Raw genomic sequence first — 16,566 nt, forward strand, 5'->3', positions numbered from 1 at the left:
ATCCCTGCTGTAGAGCATAAAAACTGGGGACTCACTGACCCTAGTGCATTATCCAACAAGAATTTATTATATTATAAAAAATAATATACCCACCCTTTTAAACGCTTCAGACAGCAAGGACCCTGGTGAGGTCCTTGAGCTGGAGGTTTCCACGAAGTTGGGAGTTTGTAGCCACCTACAGTGGTTTGATGTGTGAGCATAGATACTACCTACACTTGTGAGTGTGTGTGTGTGTGTGTGTGTGTGTGTTTTTTTTTTTTTTTTTTTCTTTTTTTTTTCTTTACCATTTTTAATCAATTCTTGTTAGATAATGCACTAGGCCAGTGCACCCTCTGTTTGTTTGTTTTTATTCTCTACAACATTTTTCTAATCTTGTATTGTCCAATTTTGGGGAGCCGGTGCGAATTGTAGCCTTAGTTTCCTGTTCTTAGCTGACAGGCGCGGCACTGATTTTTCTGCTGCTGTAGCGTGTCTGTTCCAGCCTGTCTGGTACCAACAACCATGCCACGTTCAAAGTCTCTTAAATCCCCATTCTGATGCTCAGTTTTAACTTCAATTCTTCACCACATCTAGATGCCTAAATGCATTTGCTGCCATGTGATTGGCTGATTAGCAGTTTGTGTTACCAAGAAATTTGAACAGGTGTACCTAATAAAGTGGCCAGTGGCTGTATTCATTGTTTAATTTTAGTTTTGCCATATTGCCAAATTCCATTACAAAGATGTGGATTTCAGTTAGAACCAGGTCCTTGTTATGGCTGACACTCATACTGGTCAGTGCATATTGGAGGAAGTATCCGGCTATAAATTCATTGGTTTTCTGCAATATCCTTTCTTGTAATTTTTGTTTACTGTAATTGTCATTGTGGAACGTTTTTGTATCGATTGGTCCCTGAACAGGTTATAATTTCTCTTCTGCTTGTGTCATTCTAGATATGAAAAGGATGTACAGCTCTTTAAGAGTAAAGTGGTAGACAGTGTTAAACTATGCAACAGCCACCTTTTCGATCAGCCGAAGGTAGAAGATCCCTATGCAATAATGTAAGTCGCTGTGACTTTGAACTATTTGGATGTGTGATGGTCTGCAACCAACTCGGCACTACGCTTACACAGCTGACACTTATGAGGGATTTGTTTTTTAAAGGGTTCCTTTTATCATAAAAAAAAAAAAAGAAAATACCTAATGTAGCGAAGGGGCATCTGTAGATAAAAACAAACTTTTAGACTTTTGATCAAAGTTGAATAATGCCCTTCCTTGCTATAGGTGTTGCGCCATTTACATTCCTCCTGAAGCCTGGCAAAAAAAAAACTCCCAAAGATCCCACCCTAGGACTTTGCTAAGAGATGTGCTAAGCTGTTACAGTTCACCTCCCCCCATCACAGGAGGGCGCTCTTTTTTGGATACAAACTCCCTCACAGGGCTTGACAAATTTTGCTTTGAATCTAGGAGCCAGCTAAAAGTTGGAGGGGTTTTTTATTTTTTATTATTTTTTTTTACCACTTACCGCCCGCCACACGACTATATATGTCCTGACTTTGAAGAGGGATATCTCGGCTGCTGCCACAACTGAGGTGTCCATCTCTTCAGGCGGCGGTTCGGTTAACGATAATGGTGATCTCTGCGGTGGATAAATCGCCATTATCAGCGATGGGAGCTCCCCCAGCCGCTCTCCCGCGCCATCCGGCACTTACCGGAGCAGTCAGCAGCGACAGAGGCGATTGGGACCTGTCCATGGCTGGGTATGGAGACGAGTGAGGGGGAAGATGGCCCCCACCCCTCGCTATACCATAGCAGGGCAGAAGCAACATCAATAGGTCACTTCCGCCCGTACGTCTTAAAGGCATATTTTTCGGTTCTTTTTTTTTTTTTTCAAATGACAATTTTTTTTTTTTTTTTTTTTTTTATTGCATTTAAGCCCAATAATGAGATGTGAGGTCTTTTTGACCCTAGAGCTCATATTTACTATTACATATTTTTCTATTACAAGGGGTGTTGTATGTTGTTGGATTCCTTGTAATAGGAATAAAATTTGATTTTTTTAATAAAAAAAAATTATTTATTTTTTTTATTCAAAAAAGTGCACTTGTAAGACCGCTGCGCAAATACAGTGTGACAAAATATTGAAATGACCGCCATTTTATTCTCTAGGGTGTTAGAAAAAAAATGTGTAATGTTTGGGGGTTCTAAGTAATTTTCAAGCAAAAAACGTGTTTTTAACTTGTAGACGGAGTCTGAAAAAGCGGCCCGGTCTTAAAAGTGTGTTTGTTCCCCCCCCCCCCCCCCCCTTGATGACCGGTTCTTTAACTGCTTAAGGACCATCCTTATACTATGGCAGCTTTGCTCTCCTGGGCGAATCGCTGTAGGTGTACAACGGCCGCTTTTAATAGCTACAGGAGGCTCGTGGGCGCCCATGACGCCAGAGCCTATGTGCATGGCCAGCAGCCGCAATCTCCACCAGCCACCCTTGATCACTCCACAGAGAGCCAGATGTAAACAGACAGATCCCCATTCTGACAGGGGAGGAGAGACGGATCTGCTGTTCCTAGTGATTAGGAACAGCGATTTCTCTCCTCCTAGTGTTAACCCCTTTCCTGCCAGTGTAATTTACACAGCAATCGGTGCATTTTTTATAGCACTGATTGCTGTATAAATGTAAATGGTAAAATTATTTTATTTTTTAAAATTGTGTGTTTTTTGTTTTTTATAGATCAGAGGTGATCAAATACCACCAAAAGAAAGCTCTATTTGTGGGGGGAAGGACATTTTGTTTGGGTACATCGCGCAATTGTGAGTTAAAGCGGCGCAGTGCCGTATCTCAAAAAATGGCCTGGTCATTAAGGGGGCAAATCCTTCCATTCTTTGCGTTTTTAACATAATAAATTTTGAGGTCTCTGCTCAAGCTCCTGTAAATCAATCTGGTGATTTCTGCCATGGGTGCTGGCTGAGCAGGAGTTTAACTCTCTACATGCCATGTACATGTATAGATGGTCCCAAACGCTGCACACCTAGCAAGGCTGTTGGTAAACGTGTGAAAGCGGCTTCATCCAAAGCCACGCCTCCAGTGTAATCATGGAGCTGGCTAAGGCTGCTTTCACCTGTTTACTAATGGCCTTCTGGTGTTCGGATCTTAGTTTGTAAAGTAATTATTATACGTATGATGGCTGTGCTTGCTTTTTATAGGCTGTTATTTGGCAAGTTGCTTGTCGGGTTTCGTTTTTGTGATATTTTATTTTTCTTCATTTTATCTTTCCATTTTAGGTTTTCTCCTTGGAATCCAGCAGTACACGACGACGCCAGAGAAAAAATGCTAGCGCAAAAAGTATGCACCTAAATTGTCCATCAGAGTGATGGAATATTTGTATCTCCACCCTTTGGGGTCATGGGCACAGAGAGGCTGACCTGTGTGATTTGAATGAAGTCTAACGCCACCTACACAAGACTGGACTTTCCGGCAGAATGGGTCCAACGGAATCATTCCACCGGATATTCCGATCGTGTGTGTGTGGGATAATCCGATCGTTTTTTTCTTTAAAAAAAATTCTGACAGACCTAGAAATAGAACACCGTTCGTCTGTATGCTGGTCTAACGGACCAAATACCAGGCAAGGGAAGCTATTGGCTATTGGCTACTGGCCATTGAACTTCCTTTTTTTAGTCCCGTTGTACGCCATCACGTTCAAAATGAACGGACTTTCGAACTGACTTTCATTCATTTGTGTGTGGGCAAGTTTGTTTTGAAAGACTGTCGGGAAGACCGTCTGACCTTTTCTGCCGGAAAGTCCGGTCTGTGCACACGGCATAACATTTGTACGTGTTCGGAGCAATTAACGGTCACTGAAGACTACAGGGAGTTTTCCACCAGCTTGTTCCGAGCCTTTAGAGGGAAGTCTGTATTTCCAGTGGTTCTCAACCAGGGTTCCTCCAGAGATTGCTAGGGGTTCCTTCAGCATTGGGCCATTTCTGCCTCTTGGATAATTTCCCTCGGACACCGTTGATCTTTTTAGCTATCTGTAAGGAGGTAATTCTTCCCAATGACCACAAGTGTAAGGACCATTCTTCCCACTGACCATCACACTAATGTATCATGAGTTGTAAATTTCAAAAATTTAGCAGGGGTTCCCCCGAAACCTGAGAACTATTTCAAGGGTTCCTCTGTGTTGAAAAGGTTGAGAAAGGCTTCTGTATATAGACATCCTAATATTCCTGGCGGATATAATGCCTTCTTGTTTGCATCTCTGTGTTTTTACTGAATTTAACAATTTGCAGAGTGTATAGGCCGAGTCTTCCAGGCGTTTTTAAAGCTAAATTCTCGAATATGGGGGGAAAAAAGTAAAATACCTGTGTAGGGCTCCTCCTGCGCTCAATTGGTAAATGCTTGTTTTTTGCTGAGCTCCAAGCATTGTGTACATGATTAAGTCACAGCTCAGAGCAGTGTCTGGAGAGCCAAAGAGGCTTTGGGGTGACTGGTTGCATGAAGGAGACAGATGGGGGAAGTAAATGTGCTTTTTACTGATACCCTGGGCAAAAAATTAGCCTTTAATCTTTGCAGTGCTTTGGGAAGCCCCACTGCAAGGGTAGTCCTTAATATTCTCCCAAGCTCTGCTTTAATACTCCCAGCTGAGTTGTTTTTTGCTGCTTGTATGTCCACCTTTAGAGATGCATGCAGGCAGCCAATAGAAGTTGGGCTCAGATGCAGCAGTTGCACTGTCCCAGTCACATGTCAATCTGACATGCGATCAGGTTCATGGAAACTAACACACAGGGGTTGATTTACTAAACCGGGAGAGTGAAAAATCTGGTGGATTTCTACATGGTAACCAATCAGCTTCTAAGTTGTTCAGTTTAAGCTTTGATGATTAAAATCTGAAAGCTGATTGGTTTCTGTGCAGAGCTGCACCAGCTTTAGCAGTCTCCAGTTTTAGTAAACACCACAGTGTCTGCATTCGGCTCTGTGCAACTGCTGCTGACCACATGTCCTCAGTCCTCTGGTCCTCCTCCAGACTTGGCACTTTCTGCTTTGCAACACAAATACTACCAGTAATGATCAAATGCAGATGCATTTATTTAATATGATACAGTGCCTTGCAAAAGTATTCACCCCCTTGGCTTTTTACCTATTTTGTTACATTACAGCCTTTAGTTCAATGTCTTTTAAATCTGAATTATATGCGATGGATCAGAACACAATAGTCTAAGTTGAAGTAAAATTAAAAAAAAATATATACATAAAACTATTTTTCAGAAATAAAAAAACTAATAATTGGCATATGTGTATGTATTCACCTCCTTTCTTATGAAGCCCATAAAAAGTTCTGGTGCAACCAATTACCTTCAGAAGTCACATAATTAGTAAAATGATGTCCACCTGTGTGCAATCTAAGTGTCACATGATCTGTCATTACATAGACACACCTTTTTGAAAGGCCCCAGAGGCTGCAACACCTAAGAGGCACCACTAACCAAACACTGCCATGAAGACCAAGGAACACTCCAAACAAGTAAGGGACAACGTTAAGTACAAGTTGGGGGTTCGGTTATTAAAACAAAAAAAAAAAATATCAAAACCCTTGACCCCTGGGAGCACCATCAAATCTATTATAACCAAATGGACAGAACATGGCACAACAGCAAACCTGCCAAGAGACGGCCGCACACCAAAACTCACGGACCGGGCAAGGAGGGCATTAATCAGAGGCAGCACAGAGACCTAAGGTAACCCTGAAGGAGCCGCAGAGTTCCACAGCAGAGACTGGAGTATCTGTACATAGGATGACAATAAGCCGTACGCTCCATAGAGTTGGGCTTTATGGCAGAGTGGCCAGAAGAAAGACATTACTTTCAGCAAAAAATAAAATGGCGCGTTTTGAGTTTGGGAAAAGGTATGTGGGAGACTCCCGAAATGAATGGAGGAAGGTGCTCTGGTTTTAACCTCAAAGAAAACGCTATGTCTGGCGCAAACCCTGCACATCACATCACCCAAAGAACACCATCCCCACTGTGAAACATGGTGGTGGCAGCATCATGCTGTGGGGATGTATTTCAGCAGTTGGGACTGGGAAACTGGTCAGAGTTGAGGGAAAGATGGATGGTGCTAAATACAGGGATATTCTTGAGCAAAACCTGTAGCACTCTGTGTGTGATTTGAGGCTAGGACGGAGGTTCACCTTCCAGCAGGACAATGACCCCAAACACACTGCTAAAGCAACACTCGAGTGGTTTAAGGGGAAACATTTAAATGTGTTGGAATGGCCTAGTGCAAGGAGGAATGGGCAAAAATCCCAGTGGTAAGATGTGGCAAGACTCATAGACTTATCCAAAGCGACTTGGAGCTGCGATAGCTGCAAAAGGCGGCTCTACAAAGTATTGACTTTAGGGGGGTGAATAGTTTTGCACATTGACTTTTTCTGTTATTTTATCCTATTTGTTGTTTGCTTCACAATAAAAAAATAAAAATAATCTTTGAAGTTGTGGGCATTTTCTGTAATTGAAATGATGCAAATCCTCAAACAATCCATGTTAATTCCAGGTTGTGAGGCAACAAAACATGAAAAATGCCAAGGGGGGGGGGGGGGGGGGTGAATACTTTTGCAAGGCACTGTAAATAGATGCATTTATTTAGTCTTACAGGTTCAGCCAGCACCTTTGGAAGGCAACCATAATGCTGATGTGGCCTGTGACGATGTTTAGTTTGACACCCCCCCTGTCCTAGGTGATCCAAGAGAAAGTGGGTACCCTGCCAAAACCCAGGTACCCAACCCCCCAAAAATTGACAAATGTCAAGAGGAGCGGGGGAGGAAGCCTTAAAGTGCAACTTCCCCCTTCTGAGTAAAGTTCCACTTTAAAAAAATAAATAAAATAAAGCGAAGAAAGCATAAATCGTATACAAATGTATGTAAAGAGTCACTATAGGGTGGTGATGGCGAACCTTGGCACTCCAGATGTTTTGGAACTACATTTCCCATGATGCTCATGCACTCTGCAGTGTAGTGGAGCATCATGGGAAATGTAGTTCCAAATCATCTAGGGTGCCAAGGTTCTCCATCACTGTGTGTTTTTTGTTTGTTTTTTTGGGGGGGGGGGGAGAATCTGTGACGGCAATCATTCAAGTTCATCTTTCTTGCTTCTTCTAGAAGAAATCAGAAGAGAATAAGACCCTTCATGTCTCCGGCTTATCCTGGGTGAAACCGGGATCGGTCATGCCGTTCAGCAAAGAGGAGAACGCACTGCAAACTTAGTGCCGGCTGCACATGGGACAGGATTGGAAAACAGGTGGACTGCAATGACACGATAATGGGGCTGTGACCGCATGGAAGACAATTGGGAGGACTTCTTCTTCTTCTCTCCTTCTCCAGATCAAGCTTTTGATTTTATCCCATTTGGATTTCCTACACAGATTAGGATTTTAACTCTTTACAGTTTTTAATTTCCCCGCCCCCCCTAATTCCGTTCCTGGGTGAATAGGAGCAGCTGCCCGTCTGATACTCGGAGGAGGAGCTGAGTCTTTGCAGGAAATGGTCCCTAGTCGGGGTGGCCTTTGTGTGGGGGAGGAGGCCGCTCTGGGAAATGCATGCATGCTTACGCCTTCAGCTTGCCTCATCGGAGCTTTTCTGGCAGCGGGGTAGTTGTAATACCCCCCCCCCCCCCTCCCCCTTATTTTATTGGATGTACCTGTTGATGGTTTTTTGGCTTGCTAAATTTGACTGGGAATCTTGGTGTACGGAGAATTAACAGTTTTGATAAACTATACACTACATTAACACATCTGTAGTATAACTTGTTTTAAAAATGCCTTTTTTTTTTTGTGTGTAAATACAGTTAGAATATTAAAATTGTAAATATCGTGTTTGGTAACTCCACGTCTAGCACTTTTGGAGGGGAAGATTTGAAAGATATCTGGTTTTGAAACTGGTCTTAAAGGGGGTTGTTTTACCCATTTTTTTTTTTTTTTTTGTTGGGTTGCAGTGTATGTATTGTGCGGTTGGCTGGTTCAGCAGCATGGGGGCGTGGCTCTTACAATGATTTGATCACATGATTGGCTGGCATTGAGGCATGTGACGTTCTCTTTAAAATATCAGCTTTTTGTAATGACTTGGCCTAAAATATCCGTAAACATTTTAGTATTTTTAGGCCTAACTTCAGCAGTGGCTTTTTTATATGCCAACTTATTATTATATAGCCATGCCACCCAAAACTTGCATATATAGCCCTACTTAGAAATTTCTGATAGTGAGCTCTCAGCCTTTTTAAAGTAGAATTCCATACAAAGCCTAACTAGTCTTAAAAATGCTCCCTCACCCCCTCCTAACACTTTTATGCTGACTTATCTGTATAAGAAACATGGTATATACTTGTGTTCAACCCACTCTGGTCTGGTCATGCAATCCCCTGTGCCAGCCAGGGGTAGCTGCAGGGGAGAAGAGTGTGTGCGGACAACGGGATCGGCCATTGGAGCCTATGCATGAGGTCACCACACCCAGGCATCTCCGCTGTTGTCCAGTGCTTTCTCTACCCCCCCCTCCCCACAGCTGGGAATGCCTGGGTGCATTGACCTCATTCATAGGCTCCTGTGGCCGATCCCATTGTCGACACTTTTTTTTTTCTCTCCCCCCTGCAGCTACCCCTGGCTGTCAGCCAGGGGATTGCATGACCAGACCAGAGTGGCTTGAAAGCAAGGTATATACCTTGTTTCTGACAGGAGAACATATACCTATTTTTAGGCCACTCCAGTGTGATTATGTGATCCTCTGTGTCAGCTGCAGGGGAGAGGAGAGGGAGGGCCGACAATGGGATCGGGCATAGGAGCCTATGAATTAGGTTAACACACCCAGGCATTTCCAGCTGTTGGGGGAAGGAGAAGGCATTGGACAACAGCAGAGATGCCTGGATTTGATGCCCTCATGCATTGACTCCAATGGCCGATCCTGTTGTCGGCACTCGCTCCTCTCCCCTGCAGCTGACACAGGGCATTGAATAACCACACCATAGTGGTCTAAAATAGGTAAGTATAGACATCTTTCATACACAGGTAAGTCAGCATGGTTGTTAGGTGGAAGGAAGTTTGGACTAGTTTTCATTTACCTAATTCTACTTTTAAGAGGCCAAGAGCACACAAACTAGTCTTTCTCCTTTCCACCTCCCTAACCTCTATGCTAACTTACCTGTGTAATAAAGATTTATATACTTGGCTATTTTCTGGCTGCTCTGGTCTAGTCATGCGATTCCCCTGTGTCAGCCAGGGGCAGCTGCAGGAGAGAGGCGAGGGCACTGGACAACGGCTGAAAATGCCTGGATGCAGTGGTCATCAAGCATAGGCTCCCACGGCCGATCCTGTTAGCACTCCCTTCTCTTCCCTACAGCTGCCAGTGGCTGACGCAGGGGATTAAATGACCAGACCAGGAGGAGCCTGAAGTAGATGCACCTTTCTTACACAGGTGAGTCAACATGGGTGCCAGGAGGTGGAAGGAACCATTCTTAAAAGTTTTGTCATTGAAGACTACTTTAAAAGGCTAAGGGCACACAAACTAATTTCGGCATAGGTATTAGGAGGTGGAAAGGAGCATTTTTAAGACTGGTTTGTGCGCTCTTGGCTACTTACAGTTGAATTCAATGAGAAACGAGTCCTAAAAATGCTTCCCGACTTGTGTATGAAAGCTGTATCCACTTGCCTATTTTCAGGCCACCCTGGTCCGGTCACGTGATCTGGCTCCCCTGTGGCAGCTGCTGGGGAGAAGATGGAGAGCTGCCAACGGATGGACCACGCGTTTCATGTGACCCGGACTGGAGCGGGATGAAAATGGGTAAGTATAGACCTCTTTCTTTACACCAGCATAGGTGTTGGGAGGGAGCATTTTAAGGCTAGTTAGGTTTAGCCTGGAATTCCAACTTTTAACTCTAATGATGGTTCAGATAATCTGGCCTTTATAACAAGGCCTCTCTATGTTGTACTTTAATTTATTATAAATGACATTTTGACTCCCACCAGTACCACGAGAGCCTTTTATTCGTTCATTAGGTCTACTGGCATACACTTACATGGGTATCTCAATGTGGGGTAGACTGGTCTTTAACAGCGTATGATAAAGCTAGCAGCCTGCAATTGTTGAAAGCAGAAGCTCCTAGCAAATTTTAATAAGATGCATGGTCTTGGTTCAGTCCATATAATAGGCCTCCCCACTCTGAGTAGGCCTCATGCAAACTTTAAATGAAACCTGGAATGCTGCCCTGCTACCTACCCACATTATTGTTTTTGTTGTCACACAATCACACATCAGTCTGCAGAAATGGGGAACTGTGTTTTATTTTTTATTTTATTTTTTTTCCCCTTATTGATCACTGTTCAAATTGTGTTTAATGTCCTTCAATAAACGGATACATTCAATGCCATTTGCTGCTTGGGTTTGGTATGTGGGTGCAGGAGCTATGTCTTTAGAAAATTGGACACCATCCCCAAATATTGTGTAGAGAAAAATAACACGCATCCCATTATCTGAATATGGAAAATTTGTAGCGCTTAGTGGATCAACATGTTTTTCGCATGTATCCAGTGCTTCATCAGGAGCTATGTGTCCTTGATTTACATAGATATGAAATATAGTATGTTTTATTTTCTAGTATAGATGCTATACTATGTTCCATATCTGTGAAAATCAAGGACATGTAGCTCCTGATGAAGCACTGGATATATGTGAAACATGTTGATCCACTAAGCTCTACAAATTGTATCATCATAATTATATGTTCTTTTGAATATGGATCATCTTTTAAAAAGTAAATTATACAATAAAACACAAACTTGTTAAAAGATGATCCATGGCCAAAAGAATATATAATCACGATGATCCAATTTTGTAGAGATTGGTGGATCAACGTATTTTGCATGTATCGGTACTTCATCAGGAGCTACTTGTCCTTGATTTAAATAGATAGGGAACATTGTTTTGTATTATAGATACTATGGTTGGGGTGTGTGTGTGTGTGTGTGTGTGTGTGTGTGTGTGTGTGTGTATATGTATGTATAAAAATGGAAAACCAGGTTAGTCTTGCAAAACAACGTGGGCATGTGGGGCTTGATGAAGCACTGGATATATGTGAAACGCGTTGATCCACTAAGCTCTACAAATTGTATCATCCTGATTTATATAATCTTTTTGGATATGGATTCTTGTAACAAGTTTGATTTATTGTATAAATAAAGTTGTATTTACTTTTTTTTTTTTTTTTTTTTTTTCTTTTTTGTTGGTAGTGACAATTAATACATTCCCCCTCCCCTCTACCTCACTCCAATATCCCATGTTTGGATAATTGGAGGTGTTATTTCCATTACTGCTTGGTTACCTCTCTAAACATTTAATTCAGAGACTAATGTGTGTGTTGCTCGTGACAAATATGGGGGGGGGGGAGAGAATAGATTGCAGTTCACTGAGCATTTAAAAGGATGGGGTGTGTCTTTGTCTTATTTATTTTACCCCCCCCCCCCCCATTCCCGGCATGCCAGAAATGTAACTGTCACATTTGGTTGTACTTTCACCTAAACTATCAAACCATCAAATTGCTGGCATCACAACTGATCACATTGGCAGCAGATAAAAGACACTAGTATGGCAGCTTCCTTGGCTGAAAAGGATAGGAGGGTTTAGTTCCCTAACGGCTCAAAGTGGAACTAAACCTTCCTATCCTTCTCAGCCAAGGAAGCTGCCATCTTGGTGTCCATATGAACTGCTGCCATGTGATCAGTTATGACTCCAGATGTTTGATAGTTTGGGGGACACAAGCAATTCTGACATTGAGTAACGTTTTATTTTTGAAACCTAAATCAATTTAGTTCCACTTTCAAGCCCAACTGAACTTTTCAATTTTAAATCGGATGTTTCAGGTGTAGCAAATGTATGCCTGGTATAAAGGTAATCAAAGAATTACAATTCACTTTCTTTGTTAGTAGCCACAGCCTGAGTGGAAAAGCCTGTCCCCTGCCGCCATTGATGCAGAGAAGGTCCCTTGCACTCTGTGTGGAAGCAGTGAGCTCTCTGCAGAGTTCTAGCCACTCCCCGCTGCAGGGTCAGAACTAGCTCTGTCCAATCGGGGGAGCGTGTGCTATAGATCTGACTCTGCAGGGGGACCCCTCCAGAAATACCCTCCTGCTTTTACACAGAGAGCATGCTGGCAGGGGACAGGCTTTTTGTAATCTGGCTGCTTTCTAAATAAAACTCTGTGTAAGACGTGCATAACCCTTTTTAGTTGGATTGTTTCTTTTTTGCATTTGGAATGTATTAAGCTGATTGATTTTAAAGTGGAACTAAACCCTTCAATCATTTTCAGCCAAGGAAGCTGCCACGGTGCTCCACATGTGATCGGTTATGACATCAGAAATTTCATGGTTTAACAGTTTGGTTGAGAGCACAAGCAAATGTGACCGTTGCATTCCCATCATGTGTCCTGTGTGTTTTTTTTATTTTATTTATTTTTTTAAACCCAATTTGTTGGGTTTAGTTCCACTTTAACCTAAAAGTTCAGTTGCGCTTTCACACCGTCTGCCTCTATAGGCTTGGAGGAAGAACAACATTTTACTTGGTACCCATGTCTCTGTAGACTTGGAAGTCTGCCGTGTTTTTTATTTTTTTTTGTAGCAAATGAGGGAAATTTTTGTATGTGAACTATTGTACCTGTCCCATGACTTGTAATTCTGTTTGGCCAGTCTTGTGATGCATGTATACCATACTGCACAGCCAGGCAGATGACAACTCTGTCCTCCTTCAGGGTTTCCTCTCTGGCTTGCTAACAGGACATGAAATCACTATGATGACCTCTGTCCATAGCAAAGCGTTGTCTCCCAGGAGGTGTAACGAGGAACTGCTAGATTGTGGCAGAAGGTGTTGTGAATCGCAAAATTAGCTGAACAGAACCATGCTTTGGTAGGCAGAATTGTTTACCAATGTATTTTAACAATTTATTTGCCATTTTCCCCAGAGTTCCACTTTTAGTGTATGTAATGTCTATGATGGCTACCAGATAGGCTTGTGTCACAGCACTCCATACTACAATAATAAAAACATTATAATGATACAGTAAGAAGATGCATTGCTGACTTCGGGGCTTCTACCACATTGGGGGGCAGATTGCCCTTTATGTCTGCTCATGTGCCAAGGTCTCAGAGCTTACAATTGAAATGGCTCTCACAAGTCTGAGAGATGAGCTGACTTCTTTAATGTGGCCTGTTAAAGGCACGGGACCCATGGCTCATAGCTGTTTGTGGTGGTAGTGCGGTGCCTGCTCCATTCAGTAACATCATGGAGAAGCATAGCTTTGGCTTCAACAGGAAAGTTACTCTATTACCAAAAGTATTGGGACACCTGCCTTTACACGCACATGAACGTTAACGGCATCCCAGTCTTAGCCCGTAGGGATCAATAGTGAGTTGGCCCACCCTTTGTAGCTATAACAGCTTCACCGCTTCTGCGAAGGCCGTCCACAAGGTTTAGGAGTGTGTCTATGGGAAGATTTGTGAGGTCAGGCACCCCCCAAATAAACAGTTTTCCTAGGCATTCCGTTATGAATGAACACCAGTGAGTGATCTGTACCAATCACTCATTGTGTTCAATAAGGAAAGGAAGGGGCTGGTAAATCGCACTCCCTGCCCACATCCAATTCACCCTGCTGCCTGGGCCCCTGTACAGAACTGGTGGTATGACCCTGGCCTCCAGTTTGAGACCCCTGCCCTAAAGCAATAGGCTGCATACACCTATGGCTTGATGCGTTACATAGCAAAAGTAGGTTCCATTGATAAATCACAGCCTTCAGCCCAGATCATGGTGACAGATGTTTCCATTGAGACATAATACTTGAAAACCATATTTTGTATTAAAAATTTGTTTTTATGCAAAATTTACACATTATCAGTAATAAAACAATAAAAAAAAAAACATACAAAGATATAATAAATCTTTACACACCTCCAATTTTTCTGCCACAACACAAGCATTCACACTAGGCTGTTAAATATAATAAAAATGTTGGTATCCCAAGATGTATGGTGCAGCTTTTGATTGGAAAATAGTAATCCACGTGGGAACGGCCACTGAGCTTGGGTCACCTGACCCCAATATACATCACTGATTAGAAAAATAAAAAGTTTGCAGACAGCAGCAGTCCAGTAATTGGGGAACACAAACACTGATACTTCTCATTGGTCAGCATACAATATCTGTACTTGTTTTAAACAACTGCCTAACTTGGCAAGCGTTTCCATGATTTATAGATGTAGGTACAGCTCTATACAAACTAATAGCAACCCAATATTGGCTTTATAAATTCCTTCATGGGTGGTGAAGATTTCAGTGTGACTTTGTGGTAGATATGAGTGCACTTTATCCATCATCACAGCTAGACATTAAAGTGGAGTTCCACCCAAAAATGGAACTTCTGCTTTTCGGACCCCCCCCTCCGGTGTCACATTTTGGCACTTTTCGAGCAGAGCAGATACCTGTCTAATACAGGTATTTTGCGCCCACTTCTGGGCATAGATAGCCGAGCCACCCACGGGTATCTACGCCACTTCTGGCGTCTTCTCCATCCCCCGCTGTCTTCTTGGAGTCCCAGAAGACTGCAGGGACCAGCGCGAGTCGCACATGCGCAGTAGGGAACCAGGAAGTGAAGCCGCAAGGCTTACCTCCTTATTGCCTTACCGAAGATGGCGGCGGCGCCTCCACCCGAGTCAGCTTTGGTGCCGACATCACGGGTGTCCTGGACAGTTAAGTGTCCTTATTTTAAAAGGCAGCAGCTACAGTATTTGATGAAAAAAATTAGCCGTAAATCCGCTTTAAAGTGACCCTGTCACCACACCATTTTTAGCCAATATCTCACCTATGAGAGTTTCCTCGCATCCAATTCGCATGACAGGAGATTGTGACCGTCTCTCTATGGAGTCGGTTCATATCTCCGTTGTGGCTGCGGAGTGGCTTGCACAGGAGTCCTGTGCGCCTTTGGCTCCGTTTCAGGGCCAAATTCAGGCAAACATTCTGCCCTGAAATGGAGAACAGGGACGCACCGCACCCCTGCTGCGAGCCGAAACCATCGGAGGTGTGAACCCAGTCTAAAAGAATTGTGAATACACGTGTCTTTCTGATGTCCTGTGTATTAAAAAGCTGCCGCATCTCTGCTCCCTGGCCGCTGCAAATATTCTATATATAGAATAAGTACTCCCCACCGGCTTCTGTGGTTCCTCTTGCGTGATGCTACAGCAGGTGTGAGCCAAAAGGGAAGATCCACAGCAACTAGGGGAAGGGGGCATTTATTTAGAGTGGTTGTAAACCTCAGACATGAAATATGAACTAAGCACATCCCTCTATAGTGTGTACTTGTCTTATTCCAGAGCACTAAGTGTCATTTATGTCTTCTACCTCCTTCCTCTGCTATCTCCATGAATAATTTCTGACACCAAGAGAAAACAAAAGGTGGCAAGGGAGGGATCTCCAGCACACAGCTTGTGATTGACAGCCTCGGCTCTGTTCCTGTGTGAAGGGGGGTTTGTGTCCTTTCCCTCCAGTCAGTTCTCCTCATTGAGCTCTGCAGAGTGTGACTTTAGCTCTCCAAATCCCCTTTTTCTAACAGCTCAGACAAGCGGTATAAATTCTGGACTTTGAGTGGCTTTAGAGAAACCGGTACAACTTATGTAGGAGGATTTATCTAATCTCGGTGTATCACCTTATATCAGTCACTTCACTGGGAATATGGAAGGGTTTACAACCACTTTAAAGCTCAGATAGCTGAATACTGGCAGCGACTGGAGAGCAAAGATGTGGCATTTGTTTAACACATGGGCTGTTGGATATTCCCTCTCCATTTCCGGTATTAAGCTGTTGAACAAGTCGGCAATGTAAGACTAATACCATCTTCCTGCAGATGGTGCTTCCTGTATCCCTGAGGATGTGGCCTGTCCTAACATGTCATGATATTGGCTACAATGGGCAGGTACTGAGCCTCTCTGGATTCCTGTACTGGCTGGTACTGTATGCTGGAGTCAGGCCGGGTACATTGGAGGGTTCCGGCACCTGGTACTTATCAGTGCTGCTCCTTTGTGGGGAAGGGGATCTCGGTAGCTTGGAAATCATGCTTGGAGAGATTTTATTAAGTTGCTGTAGTAGATATTCATTTGTACTAACCAATGACCTGCAAAGGAGAGCAAAGCATGAGAACAGCAGCAATTATGTCACAAATAACTGTATTACAGAACGACAGATACATAGGATATGTATAGTGCGCTGTCCATTAAAAGGAGCCAGTAGTTGGACTTTAAAGAGTACCTAAAAAACTAAAATGGTTGTAAACCTCACACATGAAATATGAACAAAGCATATCCCAGTCTATAGTGTGTACTTGTCTCACTCCAGAGCACTAAAAGTGTAATTTCTGTCCACTTTCTCCTCCCTCTGCTATTAGCATGAATCACTTTTGACACCAAGAGAAAAAAGGTGACAGGGGAGGGAGCTTCAGCAGATTAACAGCCTCAGCTCTGTGTGGAGGGGGTGTCCCTTCCCTTCCCTCCCCTCCAATCAGCTGAGCTCTGCAGTGTGT

General features: G+C 43.2%; 2 protein-coding genes across 5 annotated transcripts in view; one reads left to right on the top strand and one right to left on the bottom strand.

The window, feature by feature from the left end:
• Positions 1–10,383, top strand: part of AKTIP (AKT interacting protein) — a 35,712-nt gene extending 25,329 nt beyond the window's left edge. For both annotated transcript variants that reach the window (XM_077451755.1, XM_077451764.1), the window contains exons 8-10: positions 933–1,040; positions 3,259–3,319; positions 7,131–10,383. In XM_077451755.1, the coding sequence (XP_077307881.1) occupies positions 933–1,040; positions 3,259–3,319; positions 7,131–7,235 (274 nt within the window). In that variant the 3' untranslated portion in view covers positions 7,236–10,383. The remainder of the gene's footprint in view (positions 1–932; positions 1,041–3,258; positions 3,320–7,130) is intronic.
• Positions 10,384–13,847: 3,464 nt separating this feature from the next.
• LRRC36 (leucine rich repeat containing 36) overlaps positions 13,848–16,566 on the bottom strand; it is a 40,107-nt gene continuing 37,388 nt past the window's right edge. For all 3 annotated transcript variants that reach the window (XM_077451793.1, XM_077451784.1, XM_077451776.1), the window contains exon 14: positions 13,848–16,161. In XM_077451793.1, the coding sequence (XP_077307919.1) occupies positions 15,951–16,161 (211 nt within the window). In that variant the 3' untranslated portion in view covers positions 13,848–15,950. The remainder of the gene's footprint in view (positions 16,162–16,566) is intronic.

Source organism: Lithobates pipiens, unplaced genomic scaffold (genome assembly GCF_037356315.1).
Source record: "Lithobates pipiens isolate NorthernLeopardFrog02 unplaced genomic scaffold, aLitPip1_a1.2 Scaffold_10, whole genome shotgun sequence".
NCBI classification, from domain to species: domain Eukaryota; kingdom Metazoa; phylum Chordata; class Amphibia; order Anura; family Ranidae; genus Lithobates; species Lithobates pipiens.